The 13,935-nt window shown below is 41.0% G+C and overlaps 2 protein-coding genes and 1 non-coding gene across 4 annotated transcripts in view; 2 read left to right on the top strand and 1 right to left on the bottom strand.

Moving 5' to 3' along the window:
* Nucleotides 1-375: 375 nt before the first annotated feature.
* On the bottom strand, nt 376-448 carry trnar-ccg. Its single transcript has one exon. It is a non-coding gene; the product is annotated as a tRNA-Arg (tRNA).
* A 349-nt stretch (nt 449-797) lies between these two features.
* LOC121181275 (importin subunit alpha-1-like) lies at nt 798-7,043 on the top strand. The gene is made up of 11 exons (XM_041037148.1): nt 798-843; nt 1,177-1,294; nt 1,413-1,553; nt 2,152-2,240; nt 2,620-2,888; nt 3,344-3,438; nt 4,409-4,672; nt 5,260-5,493; nt 5,842-6,024; nt 6,295-6,444; nt 6,800-7,043. The coding sequence occupies exons 2-11, from the start codon at nt 1,229-1,231 to the stop codon at nt 6,887-6,889; spliced, it is 1,581 nt and encodes a 526-aa protein (XP_040893082.1). The 5' UTR covers nt 798-843; nt 1,177-1,228; the 3' UTR covers nt 6,890-7,043.
* Nucleotides 7,044-8,171: 1,128 nt separating this feature from the next.
* LOC121180391 (E3 ubiquitin-protein ligase SMURF2-like) overlaps nt 8,172-13,935 on the top strand; it is a 60,649-nt gene continuing 54,885 nt past the window's right edge. For both annotated transcript variants that reach the window (XM_041035764.1, XM_041035763.1), the window contains exon 1: nt 8,172-8,585. In XM_041035764.1, coding sequence (XP_040891698.1) covers nt 8,534-8,585 — 52 coding nt within the window. In that variant the 5' untranslated portion in view covers nt 8,172-8,533. The remainder of the gene's footprint in view (nt 8,586-13,935) is intronic.

Raw genomic sequence — 13,935 nt, 5'->3', positions numbered from 1 at the left:
TTAGCACATTTCATCTGAAGAGAGGAAAGCATGGAAGAGGAGATTAATTTTTGTCAAAATTTAAGGCTAAGAGCAACCACTGTTACAATAGGAAAGTTCAATTATCAAAGGAAAAACCATTACAAAGAGAAAAGGGCAACAAAAAAAAATGCAACTAGAAAGTTGCTTCTACTGACTTAGTTGACCGTTTTTGGTATTGATAGTTGAGGTCCTGATCATAATTACTAAAACCACACTGCTCGGCTTAAACTCCGGTCTCATCATAATCACTCGGCTTCAAGATTGACGATTTATGTAGGTAGGGACCAATTACAGCAATTAGATTATCAAATACTCCATCTTCTTAACCACGAGCCCTGAAAAGGAAGCTAAATGCGACCCAGATGGGACTCGAACCCACAATCCCCAGCTCCGGAGGCTGATGCCTTATCCATTAGGCCACTGGGTCATTACGTCGCTGCTTGTGAAAAATACCCTTTATCAAAATAAGAGAAGAAAGGAAACCAGGCAGTAGGAGGTGCGTTCAAGCATCTAACATTGAATGTACACTTTGTTAGGTAAATTAAACGTTATCGTGGTTAACATTTTCTTTACTTAACGATGAGTATTGAAGCAATAGCTACAATAGCTCACAATGAGAAACTGACGGTTTTATCTCGCGATACTGACAGCGGTTGCCTTTGACAACGGTTTTGTTGTTTGATGCATTTTTTTCTAACTGTTGAAGCAACGGGGAGGAGCTTGTGAATCAGCTGACGAATCAGGGGTCAGAAAAAAATCTGGGCGGTATGTGTGTGACGTCACGTCTGTTGTAGGGAAAAAAAATTACAAGAAATCTGAGAGGTAAGGTCGTCATACATGGTTTTTTCAAATGCACATGTTAAACTATTATGTTACTTGTTTAAGCTGTTGTCTTTACTCATAATTTGAAGGCATAATCTTTGTTTCTATGAATTTCATCGCGTTGTTTTGGGGGGTTTTGGTTTACGATACAGGCTCCGTGTTCGATGGGCCACATGGTGTTAGATAACCGGCTTGGCTTCACCACAAGCACACAGTTAGTTGCTGGCTACTTCACAGCTTAGTAGCTAACTTGAGCTAACTAGGGGATGCTAGTGAAAGCAACTGTTGGCATGACCGTATAATTTTTAACGTTAAAATCCCTTCTTTCCACAGGGAGTGTGTCTCTAACGTTACTGGAACCATTTGTCTTGCTCAACGGTCAGGAATGTCATCTGGTAGCGACAGCGGAGCTCGACTCACCCAGTTCAAAAACAAAGGGAAAGATGCCAATGTAAGCCCTGCCAGTAACGGCCAGCATAAACTACAACATACACTATATTTCTAAAAAAATCGCCCACATTGTTGTGTTTCATGTGGCTACGCGTATTTTATGGTTGTCGACTTTTCAGGAGCTAAGGCGAAGGAGAGCGGAAGTCAACGTGGAGCTCCGTAAAGCAAAGAAAGACGATCAGATTCTGAAGAGGAGAAATGTCCACAGTCTTCTGGACGAGCCGACCTCTCCGCTGCAAGAGAAAGATCCAAATGCACAGGTAGTCAGCAGCGTGTCTGCTCTGCTGCCCCTTTCACACGCATGACTTGGCCTGGACAGAGTAAACGGGACAGACTTGAAGCAAATTCAGCCGCTTTTCCTTGTGTTGTCCATGTGTGAAATATTTGACTATTGACTATGAATGAACTACATCACCCTCCATTCCAGCACCTGACACTCGCCAAGAAAAAAGTTTAGTCTAATTGAACCTTAAAGGCGCATAAGGGGAATAGGGTCAGTCGGCTCTGTTTGCAAACAATGACCAAAGGTCAGTGAGAAACTTAGAGTAAGCTTGTATGTGCATACTTAATGATAACAGTGAAGATTATTCCACTTCGTTTTTAAATTCTTCCTGGTTGACTTAAGAAGAGTCACTGACTGTTAATGTCTTACCATGTGATGAAGGCTTTGAATATCTCTTCAGTACAGATAGTTTGCAAAGCATTTTTCACAGTTGGTTTGCATTGTCCCGATCCTGTAACCCCCACTAAAACATATTACAAGCATGTTCCGGTAAATGTTGTGTGTTATTTTTAACTGTTGTTTGACCCAGGTTTACTAGCCAGATAAGTAACCCTCTCCTGTTTCTGTTTCCATAGCCCCCTCATTACTGGTCTGTGGAGGAAATTGTGAGGGGTGTAAGCAGTCAGTACCTGGACCATCAGCTGCAGGCCACGCAGGCAGCCAGGTAAAATTATCTCTGATATAATTTTTGTTTATTCATTTAATGTGTTATTTTAATAAACTTACTCCATCTTAAGCCATTCTTACTCACAATACAGACAGCCAAGGTGTTGGTGTCCATCACTTGTTCAAATTCTCTTAATTTTTAAACATATTCTTTTGGCGAAACATAGCTTATTTGTGTTGAGCAGGAAATCTATTTGTCTGTTCTCAAACCTGTTAAACATGATATCACTTGCATTGCCCTCCAGCTAGTTATTACTTATGTCATTGTTTAATGACATTTATAACAATGCTACAACTTCACTTTCTTTTTCTTTGAACCTGCCTTCCCTGGATTAACCCACACAGCTGTGTTTTTTTTTTTACCTCCTGATGTGTAGAAAGCTCCTCTCCATTGAACATCACCCACCTATTGACAGCGTAATTGCTGCTGGCCTCATCCCAAGGTTTGTTCGTTTTCTGGCATTGTCTGAATGTCCCCCCATCCAGTTTGAGGCAGCTTGGGCCCTGACCAACATCGCCTCAGGTACATCAGAGCAGACCACCGCTGTAGTGGAAGGAGAGGCTATCCCAGCCTTCATCAGCCTGGTGGCATCACCGCACCTGCACATAAGCGAGCAGGCCATTTGGGCCCTGGGGAACATTGCAGGTACTGTAAGTTGTCTCTTTCTGGTTGAAATATTAATTTTATTCTTGTTACTCCATTCCTACATCCTGCACTGTTGTATTGTTCATCTTATTTGCCTAGAAATTTGTGATGTGAGGATCTTTGCGCAATTATTGTCTTTGTTTTGTCTGAAGGTGTTGTTTTTCCTGTAAAATTGAGTTCATTAATGTATAAGGGTATGCCATAAAACTCTGAAGTGTGTTGCTGACACACTGAGTTCCCTCCCCAAAAGTAATTCATGTAAGATAATAAGGAAGCTACAGAGCCTTGGTTTTGTTTTCTCTGTCAGAGGAAGTATTAGTATAATGAAAAACAGCTCTGGCATACTATGGTAACAGAATAACATGCTGAAGGTTCTTTGCCAGTGTACTTTTTTCCCTCCTCTGTGATTGCACTGTTGACTGGAGATGACTGATAAAGTCTTTTTCCAAACGTAGGTGATGGATCCAACTACAGAGATCTAGTGATCAAACATGATGGACTCCAGCCACTCCTTGCCCTGCTGGCAGCCCCTGACCTGTCTGTATTTCCTGTGAGTTTCCATTTATAAACCTGATTTCACTGCTGGGTTAAAGAGATATTTTTATGTTACATGGTACTGTGGCCTTGTTAAGATCTTACATGTTCTATCCAGATACAATTGAGACAGATAGCAGTCAAACACGATATCAAAATGTGTCTCTGCCGTTTTTGCTTCTCCCTTGTCAAATATTTGTCTTCAGGAAGCTTAGGAAGACATCAGTGTGTTACATTGCCTCTAGTACAGATTTGAAAACATTTGCAGACTTGTTTAGTGAAGGCAAATCAACCAGATCTAGCTGGTTATAGATTTATCACATTCTTACACTTCAGAATTGACTTGACTGCCCTTTAGTGTGATTGAGAGTGTATATCTAGTATGTGGATATATGCATTCCCTATCACATTATAATCAGTTCCTAATTCCTCTTTTGTGTGTTTCGGTTGCAGCTGCACATGTAAATAGAGCTGTGAATTTGGTTTTCTTCAATAAATTGCTGCAAGGGAGATGACATGTCTGGCACAATTTGCAGTTTATAAAAAGTATGATCTAAACTGGTAATTTGGCATTAATACTGAAAGGATATTGTAAACACTGTTGACTGGGACTTTTGATGGCAAATAGATTATTTATTGCAACAAGAGGAAGTGCTATAAGCTGCCCATTTCTCTTCTATCTTAAAAAAATCTTTTGTGCTGAATCTTTTTTATTTATGGGATTATTCACAATGCACAAATTGCTCAGTAGCTCGCACTGAGCATTTATTTGAGTAAAGATTTTTTTATTCAAAGTTGACCGGTTTCATTGATTGATAAAAAGCCTTATCAATTTGTAGCTGGCCCTCTGTATAGAGGAGACTTTGAACAAATTTGAGTCTTGTTAGTAGTTATCATGGTACACTGTGTGGCACTGTTATAAATATCATGTTATAAACGCTTTGAAGTTATGAATTTAACATTTGACTCTTAACCCACCATACCAGTCTGGTTACCTGCGCAATGTCACCTGGACGCTGTCCAACCTGTGTCGGAACAAGAACCCGGCCCCTCCTTTGACGGCAGTGCAACAGCTGCTTCCAGCCCTGGTGCGCCTCCTGCACCATGACGACAGAGAGGTCCTAGTTGACACCTGCTGGGCTGTGTCCTATCTGACCGATGGGTCCAATGAGAGGATAGAGGTGGTGGTGCAGGCTGGCCTGGTGCCCCGGCTGGTACAGCTTCTCTCCTGTGGGGAGCTCTCCATTGTGGTATGTGGCGTAGAGTTTATTAAACTCAGATGTTACTATTATTGACTGACATTTGAAAGTGCAATTAGTGCACTGTCTACAGTCCTCATTTTCATTTAGTGCAACATTAAAAATTCAAAGGAATTACCAAAGTAGATTGCTTTCACTGATCAGAAAAAGTTGCTCTCTTGTTTCTATTTCTGCCATCATCATTCACCCTTATAAAGCTGAAAGCCACTTTCTCTGCCGTTAACTTGAAACCTACATAATCATTTTTATCCCTAATATGAATTAGGCTTATTGAGAGTTTGTTTAATCTTGCACTACTGGAAAATTCTTCTGTGGAGTGTTTGGCTGAGCGCAGGACAAACTACTGTTACAAAGGCTCAAGTCATGTGTGCAGTGAGATGTGAACCTCTGTAGCTGAAAATCAGTCCTGTTCTTCCGTTGCCTGCATTCTTAGTGACTTCAGAAAAATCACCATGGGTCACACAGCATTTAGATATCAAATCATACTGTAATCACTGTCATCACCATGATCTCTCCTCTATATTATTGCTAAATGGTGAATAGTTAAAATAACTGACTCTCTTTCCTTTGCCTCCCAGACTCCAGCCCTGCGGTCACTTGGCAACATTGTGACTGGGACAGATGAGCAGACTCAGTGTGTTCTGAATGCAGGTGCCCTGGCGATATTCCCCAGCCTGCTGCGTCACCAAAAGCCCAACATCCAGAAAGAAGCAGCCTGGACATTGTCCAACATCACCGCTGGCAAGGACACCCAGATTCAGGAGGTTATCAGTGCGGGACTGATACCCATCCTGGTGGAGGTCCTCCAACAGGTCAGAATGCAGGAGCAGACAGAAAATATAGTTGGCTTGTTGCATGAGTGCAAATGAGATTTATTTATTCATAACAGGTCTAGTTATGTTTTATTGATCAGTGTAGGGAAGGTTGTCCTCTGCGTTTTACCCATCCTCATGACCCTCCTTGAACAGTGACTGCACAGCAACTTTTCCCCAACTTCTCAACCTGCTGCAGATATTTTTATGAATAAAATCAAATTATTTTCTGTGGCATAAATTTATAAAGATTTCATGATTTGTTTTTCGTTTAGTTTAACTTTTGCGTGTGTAGTGTATTTTTATACTTTTCTTTGGCCTAAAACATGAATTATATTTTCTGTTTAGGGAGACTACAAAACCCAGAAGGAGGCAGTGTGGGCTGTCACCAATTACACCAGTGGTGGAACAGTAGCACAAGTGGCCTACCTTGTTCAGTGCAATGTGCTGGGGCCTCTGCTCAACCTACTGTCTTCCAAAGACAGCAGGATCCTCTTGGTCATCCTGGATGCAGTCACCAATATTTTACAGGTATGTTTCCAAGACTTAAAAGAAGTCCCTTTTTCAGCAATATTGCTATCTTTCAGAGTATTTTGAAAATCAGTATGCACAAATTATGTGTTTAAGTTATAGATAATGTATCATTGAACATTATACAGTAGCTTCACTTATTGCTGTTAAGTTTATATGATCATTGTCTTTTTAGGTCTCAGGGAATTGACTGTGGCTTTCTGAGATTAAGAAACATGCTGATCTGCTGAATTTAATTTAATTTTAATAATTTTTCTCCTTTCCCCACAGGTCGCCTACAAAGCTGGCGAGACTGAGAAACTATGCCTGATGATTGAGGAGTTGGGTGGTCTGGACAAGATCGAGGCATTGCAGTCCCATGACAATGAAGCTGTCTATAAGTCCTCTCTCAACATTATAGACAGATTTTTCTCTGAAGAGGTAAGAGGTTTCTTACCGTTGCCAAAGAATAAATGTGAGGTGTGGTGCAACAAACAGTAGCCTGAGCTAGCTGTTGGTTGATTTCTACAAGGCAAACTTAAGTTTACAGACACAACTGCCATTGTAATTTGTATCGAATGTTTTCCATTTCTCGGCCCAATCGCTGCCTGAAAACTTTCAAAATACAATTCCTTTTGCTTTCATGATCTGTCTTTAACATGCATCTATTCATAACACACCTTTACTTAGCTGGCAGAACCTATCTTAATCCATGTCCATGAAACTATCCCCAAAACATGCTTAGACCTAGTTAATCCTCTAATGCTCATCACCTCCTGTTCCTCTTGTCTTTCAGAATGATGATGATGAGTCTGTGGTTCCTGAGGCTACAGAAGACTGCTATACCTTCCAGATCCCCAAAGACCAAAGCACTTTCCAGTTTTAACACATCCAATTTGCTCTTTGGAACATATATGAAAAAGAAAATTCTTACCTTGTTTATATTTTTTATATTTTTAGACATTTCATTGTACATAATAGTACAAAGACAAAATATCCCCGTTTTGGAAAAAGAAATGTAAATAAATTTTATTAATTTGTGTTGTTTTTTTCTTGATGTGTGTTACAGATATAAGCTGGCTATAAACAGGGAAATATGCTTGATTTGTTTTGTGAAAAGATGTGCAGTTGCAGTGTGAAGCAGTATAGGGCCCAGAGGTGATTATGAGTCCATGACAGACTGTCACCACTAGGTGACACTGCTTATTTGCTTGTTGTGAACCTGCATCTCATAGTGATCCTGTTGTGTTTGTAGTACATGGAAACAATTTCATGAGTGTTTTAATGCATCCACAGAAAAACACAGTAGTAGGTTTTGGAAGGAGGAGAACCAAATCCAGAGACTTGATGTGAAAAGTAACTTTCCTCAGATCTGTATCTGCATTATCTACCACTGGGAAAATGAGATTATGCTTATTGGTGCTTATTGGTTGAATGTGGTAGGCGCTAAGTTTAAAATTCCCTTATTTATTAAAGTTCTTTTTTATGTTAAGAAATTCGGGCTGCCAAATTTCTGTTTTAAAATTGGCTAGGAAAGTCCCAAAGAAGCGCTGCGCACAAATGATTCAGTTCCCACTGATTGGCATTAATCCAACGTGGACACTTAATACTTAATACCAAGTTTATTAGAAACTGAAACCACTCAACCTGCTATAATCTAACAGTACATGAATTGCTCGGCTTTTCAAGACCGACTAAATTGCATGAACGCAACCTAATTAGGTCCGGAAAAAGACAGGTTTACCTTCAAAATAAAATCAGATCGTTCATGCCACTGTAATCATGCAAAATGTTACATAAATTATGTGATCATTATTATGGTTTACTGCACTATAACTTCACAATACCTGAGAGTAGCATTAACTTGTCTCGCAGACTTTTCGTTACAGTTCCAGAATCTGTGTGATAATCTAACAATAGATTATAGTATTTGATTGAAAGGTGAATCTTCCGTTTCCAAAGGCTTACAGCAGTGCGGCGAGTGTCGTGTTAGTTTTTGGAAGCCAGACAATGTGCATTAAGGCGGCCCTGGAGCAGGGCTCCTTTCATAGGTTGAGCTGCACTAACGCATTGGTTAGCCCTGCTTTTATTTTGAACGACGGTAGCGGATGTGCGGTTATATCTAACCTCATCCAGCCTGCCTGTCTGTCTGTGTGCAGGAGCACGGTATTCACCATCATCACCAGCAACTTCAGTCTGAGCTCCCCGGGCAGAGTAGATGCCTGTCCGGATGGAGGGCAAACCGTTCACCTGAATTGTATCAGTACTTGTGGGTCGCGGTATGAACGACATTTGGAAACGCAGTTATTTGCATCTTTTACGAGAAAGGGGCTAAAGATGAGAGTGTTATTCCTGCGATGTGATACCATTACGTTGCATCAGTCAGCGTGATTTGCTATGGTGATACTACAAGCTAACCCCAAGCTAGCAGAGGGACTGTTTTGGGAGATACCTTTTTGAAAAACTCTTACGCTGACACATGAATTAGAGACTTTTTGTGAATTTTCATCAAGCTGGAACACAAAGGGGAATGTCTAACCAAGGAGTTAGGAGAAATGGCCCAGTAAAGCTGCGGTTGACAGGTAAGCGAATTTAAACCCCCTCCTGCGCCTCTCGGAAATGTTAGCAAGTTAGCCTGCTAGCCAACCAGGTTAATTAACATCTTCTGATGGTACAGCGGGACACTGTCCAGTGAAATATAGACATTTCAATTCATACTATGCCTTATGTTTATTGTTTTTATCACACTTAACTGGTTTAATCTTAACTGAAATTAACTCACGCTGGCGCTCTGAGCAGCTCTGATAGGCAGTCAATGAGCCTTGCTCGTTAGCAAAAATTAGCTGTAACCTACAACGCTGTTAATGTTGTAGGTCACTAATCCAGCTGGCTAACGTTACTGGTTACTAGTTATCACTTTGGCATCGTTGTAATGGGGTTTCCCCCAATGTTACTTTAGATTTAAATACTTAAGCTAGGTATCGGCAAACATGTTTTAATCTTAATCGATTCCTGTAGTATTTCAGCGTAGTTCATGAGTTTCTTTCCAACACTTGTTTATCCATATCGTTTTTAAAACACTGTTGTATCTGGTCATCTGTCATTGGGACTCGTCCTCTTCGGTACAGTCACGATCCAAGGAAATTTCAGGAGGTAGAGGACATACCGTGTATGTCTTCATACTTGAGCTTTAGCTGTGGAATCTCTCATCGCAGCTCGCAGTTTTTTTTGTTTTTTTTTTATAAAACCCAAATCACACTTTCTAGTGCCATTCCCAATGGCCTTGGTGTATTTAGATACCGCCTTTCATTGTGGTCTGTTGAGAAGAACAGTGGAAAAGCACAAAAGAGAGATACTCCTATATTATATGGTTTTCCTTAACTTAATACTCCAAGTTATTTACAGTATATGGATTTTGAAACTTGGCAAATATTTTCTGGTTTGCTCTGAAGAGTTGTGGTCTTACTAGAAGCAGGATGGCATTTGTAGCATTTTAGGTTTGGCCTGTCTTGATAGATGTATGCAGCATCTTCTAGAGGCAACCACATCAAATGATAAATGGTGTGACTGCTGAACTGAAGCAGAGAACAAAAACTTCAAGTGGTCTCATTCTGGTGAGATGTTTTTACCTGTATTTGGTCGTAGACCAATATTTGGTTTTAAGGCTCACAACAGTGCATTATAGTTTTGAAGTGGCACAGTGTAGATAAATGACAGGTGTTTTTGGCGGAGTAGGTTCCATCATGTGAATGAAGTATCTTCTCCTTCAGCACAGTGTTCTGCAAATGAACAACAGGTTTATTTACCTAAACAGGTAGATTCATACTCTAATGAGAAATGAACTCTCAAAGCTCAAGGACCTACCAATCCATCCTTTCTGCACGCCTACCCAGGGTTTCTTTTTTCACCCCTCCATATGGGGAATGGTTTTAAATGGGCTGCAGTGGTCTTCAGACGGAATCCCAGGAATGTGAAACCGCAGAGAGGAAATGTGAGTCTTTCCCGATCATAGACACATCCTATGTCTGTCCTTCTCTAGAGAGAAAGGATAAGGACGACAGTGTGTGTGAGGGTAGAGGGACACTGGGCTTCATATTGCAGAGAGGGACCAGAATTGCTGCTCACACAGTGATGGTCAGTGATGCTAAGTCAACATTTAGACTAGTGCATTCATTGCAACTAAACATGTGTGTTTAGTTGTGGCCACACTTGATTTATGTGTCTGAGACTGTGTGCATTTAGACCTAACACTGCATACCAGCTGTAGTCCAGTTTCACTCTGTCTGCTTTGTGGTCTCATAGTTTGCATGTTTTATTTCTGTAAGACAGAAGGGGACTCGGTAAAACCAAAAGCTTAGATCTAGAGGAGTTAAGAGATTTGGAACTAATATTCTCTTTTATAGTTATTGTTTGTGTTTTCGATTTTTCTCACAGTGTAATTGATAAGCAGTTGGCTTATGGCGCATTATCCACAATATTTTCAGCGATTGAATGCATCTGTTATTTACAGTCTCACTGCTGTTTCCCAGCACTTCATCCCCACTGGCCACCATACATTCTCTCTAACTGTGAGCCAGTTAAATTACATTAAAACTAGGGCACTGTATCAAACACGGTTTTAGCTTCAGAATGCCACATTTATTAAAACTCTGTTGCATAATTATGGATTTCAAATTCCTTTTTTATGATTTGCCAGTAAATTGACTCCAACTTTCCCTTTTGTCTTCATGTGGCTACAGGCCTTTGCAGAAGCGCTGCCAAGGCTAATCACTGTGCTGTCACCTTAAACGCTTATATCTGTGTCCAACTGGGGCGAGTTACCGTGCAGAGGTTCTTGCGTTTTTGTTTTCTTTGTACTTTGCTGTTTCAGTCACAAGTCTTTATTAGGGCCCGAGCATAAAATGTGTGAGAGCCCTATTGTAACTGAAGGAATTATTATTTGAGCATTTGAGTTTTTATTTAAGTCTTTGTTTTAAAGACATCACTGATGCTGATTTTATTCACAAAATGATTACACTATTGCTTCTTCTTGTGAAAGCTGAAGTTCACCTCCAAACACTTTTTGTTCTGGCTTTGTTCCTCACAATAACGTCAAATTTTGGTGGGTTTTGTTCTTGAAAGCCTCTTCCACCAAAGTGAAACTTTTCCTAGATTGCTGTCACAGATGTGTGACTGTTCTAGTTTGCCACCCTCAGTGAGATCCCTCCTTGTCATGGCGGTAGATTAGAATTTGCGTAGGGTGGGCTTACACATGCTGCAGGCTTTTGATTGTATTCATCCCACATTGCACACAAATTCCACCATCTAGTTTCTCACACAAACACTTTTTTGGGGGATCCTCCTTAAGTCTGGAACATATATCTGGGACAGCTGCACTTTGATGCTTATATTAATAAAAAACACAGTGGTTTGAGTTTGCTGCTAGGCAGTGTGTCGTCGTGTCCCCACAGAGCTTGCTGCCAAGCTTGTAAAAGAGAGCAATCTTGAATTTCGAGAGCTGTTATTCCTAACACTGCAGGGAGCCGACAGTTGGTGTAGTTCCCCCTCTGTCTCCTTCGCAGTTAAAGTTGGTCTATGATTTACCGAAAGTGAACAAGAACAGGGTGTTTTCCCTCACTTTCCTTCACTGGGTGGAATCTGGAGTTCCTCAAAGGTGAATGACATGAGATGTACGAGGGGATGAATCCATCTCTCGCCCCCATTCAAATATGGCCTCTTGGCTGCACTATGCTGTCGCTGCCTTTGCTGCTAGGGAGGGAGTCTGTCTATGTGATCCATTTCCTCCATTAGTCTCCAGTTGGCACGCAGCACGCAGTGAGCGACTGGAAGAATCATCTCAGGATTCTTCCTGTTGTGTGTGAGCGCGTGATACTCAGGCAAGCAAGGAAACCCACATGAACATTTTTCATCTACTGTCATGCTTTGTGTGTGTGAGTCCTTCAGCATAACATTTTGGGAAGCTGGTGCTGGAGCTTGTGTGTGTGTGTGTGTGTGTGTGTGTGTGTGTATATGTGTTGAAGGGGGGAAAAGCCAGGAAGCTGGTGATTAAGATAAAGATCCAGCCTCCGTCCCTGACCCAGCATTAGCACTGGGACAGAGTGCATTTCAGGGAAGTTATCAGGGACCACTGTCTCAGCATTCACTGTCAGCCCTCAGAAAGTACAGCTGTGTGTGTCAGCTTGTTTGTATGTGCCTGCGCAATGTTTGTGTTCTCAAAACAGAAGACAAATGCACACTTTCACGTGCACATGCACACAGACGCACTCGTGTACACTGTTGAGCTTCCACAGGATGTAGTGTCAGCACGCGATGCTGAGCTAAATTAGGCCTGTCGGCTTCCTAAACTATGAAGGATGAATGTTAAAAAGAGTGCACTATGGTGATAGTATGAAAACTGGCAGGAGCTGTCAACTTTCAAGCTATGATGCCCACATGGGATTGCAAGATAATTATACATTATGAATAAGGTTTGCTCATTTTAGGATGTTAGGAGAATTAAACAATTTATGATGAGAGATCCATTTAAACTGTAAATATTTACTGCCTTTTTGGATTATTTGTTTGAAAGAGGAAAGCGGCGTGAAATGAGAGGAAATAAAATACAATTATTTGGAAATAGTTTCCTCTGTTTGCCTGAATCTGGCTTTTGTGTTATACATATTCCTTTGTTTTTAGTCCACGGTTTTGAGTCTCACTACCATCTCTGACTCACTTCTTCATCCTCACCTTGAATGGATTAAGTTGATAGTATTACCTCTGCTTGCCAGGTTTGCTGGCCTGTCCGTATGATTTGAATGAAGGCTGATTACATAGTAATAGTCACATCAATCAGCACATTGTGAGCTGCTGGTAGTGTGGGGACTTGGACCACGCGTGTGCTGGTGGTGTAATTTATTTTGTTACGTCTAAGCTGTTTCATTTCCAAGTAGCTTTTTTTCCTTTAAACAATACAAAGTTTTGACAGTTGAAATGTGGAACAGAGTTAGAGACTATGATTCATCAGCACACAATAGACGTGAGTCATACAGTGACATGTTTATTGTGTTGCTCTCTTTTATATATCCCTGGGACCAGCTTAATTCAGGAGCAAGTAATGCTTTGGAAGAAAGTGCAGTTTGACCCAGTTATGAGGCAATTAATAAGCACTGCTCAAAAATTCAGATTTCTGCAGAAATCGCCTCTAAGATACTGCACCTCTCTCAAGATTTTCACCAGTTTTATCAACATTTTTTGCTACCTCACACACATTGAGAACTATGGAGTAAAAATATTTGCATTTGTTCATCTCCACAAAACAAAATATCTGACCTCAGGAACGGTAAGAGGAGGCAATAAGGAAATGCCCTGCAGATTCAAACTCATGGTTTAAGGAAGGTTGCTCATAAACCTCCCAGACACTCAGACAAGTAAGTATTTAGCTGTTCAATGTGCATCTCATATCTTTACTTCACCACATTGATAAATGAATGCGCTGTATCTGGAGGTCAGTGGGCAGCTTGCAGTTCACTGCCTTTTTGAAGGCAGACATGCAATGGGTGTGCTGTTGTAGCAAGCAATTCACAGGAGTATGATGTGTTGAAGCCTACGTGCTCATTTCCACACTGCTGCCACACTGGCTTTCCTCTTTCTGGAATCAGGCTCTTCCTCTTTGACTTGCCTTTTTGTATTTTTCAGAGCCTGTCTGTCACTGTGATTTCTGAACATGGAGTGTAGCACAATGTGCTACTCTTCATCTCTGAGATTTTGAAGGGAGGCAAGTGTGCGAGTGTGTATGCGCACAAAGACGTGTGTGGGAGAATAGATGTGTTTTTAGCTTGCAGAGTGTGTGTATACGATACATTCTTACTTGGTGGCCTGTGTGTGTCTGTTTATGTGCTTCAGCTCAAACATTTTACACTTGATCTGCCAAGACAAGAGTGCAGCCCATATAGG

This window comes from Toxotes jaculatrix, chromosome 4 (genome assembly GCF_017976425.1).
Source record: "Toxotes jaculatrix isolate fToxJac2 chromosome 4, fToxJac2.pri, whole genome shotgun sequence".
Taxonomy (NCBI): domain Eukaryota; kingdom Metazoa; phylum Chordata; class Actinopteri; family Toxotidae; genus Toxotes; species Toxotes jaculatrix.
This window is presented reverse-complemented; position numbering and strand designations above follow the sequence as displayed.

Bases quoted from the DNA above. Each gene is read 5' to 3' on its own strand.
- LOC121181275 (XM_041037148.1), top strand. From the start codon at position 1,229: ATGTCATCTGGTAGCGACAGCGGAGCTCGACTCACCCAGTTCAAAAAC. The intron at 1,554-2,151 runs GTAGTCAGCAGC...CTGTTTCCATAG, and splicing joins AGAAAGATCCAAATGCACAG to CCCCCTCATTACTGGTCTGT. The intron at 3,439-4,408 runs GTGAGTTTCCAT...CCACCATACCAG, and splicing joins CTGACCTGTCTGTATTTCCT to TCTGGTTACCTGCGCAATGT.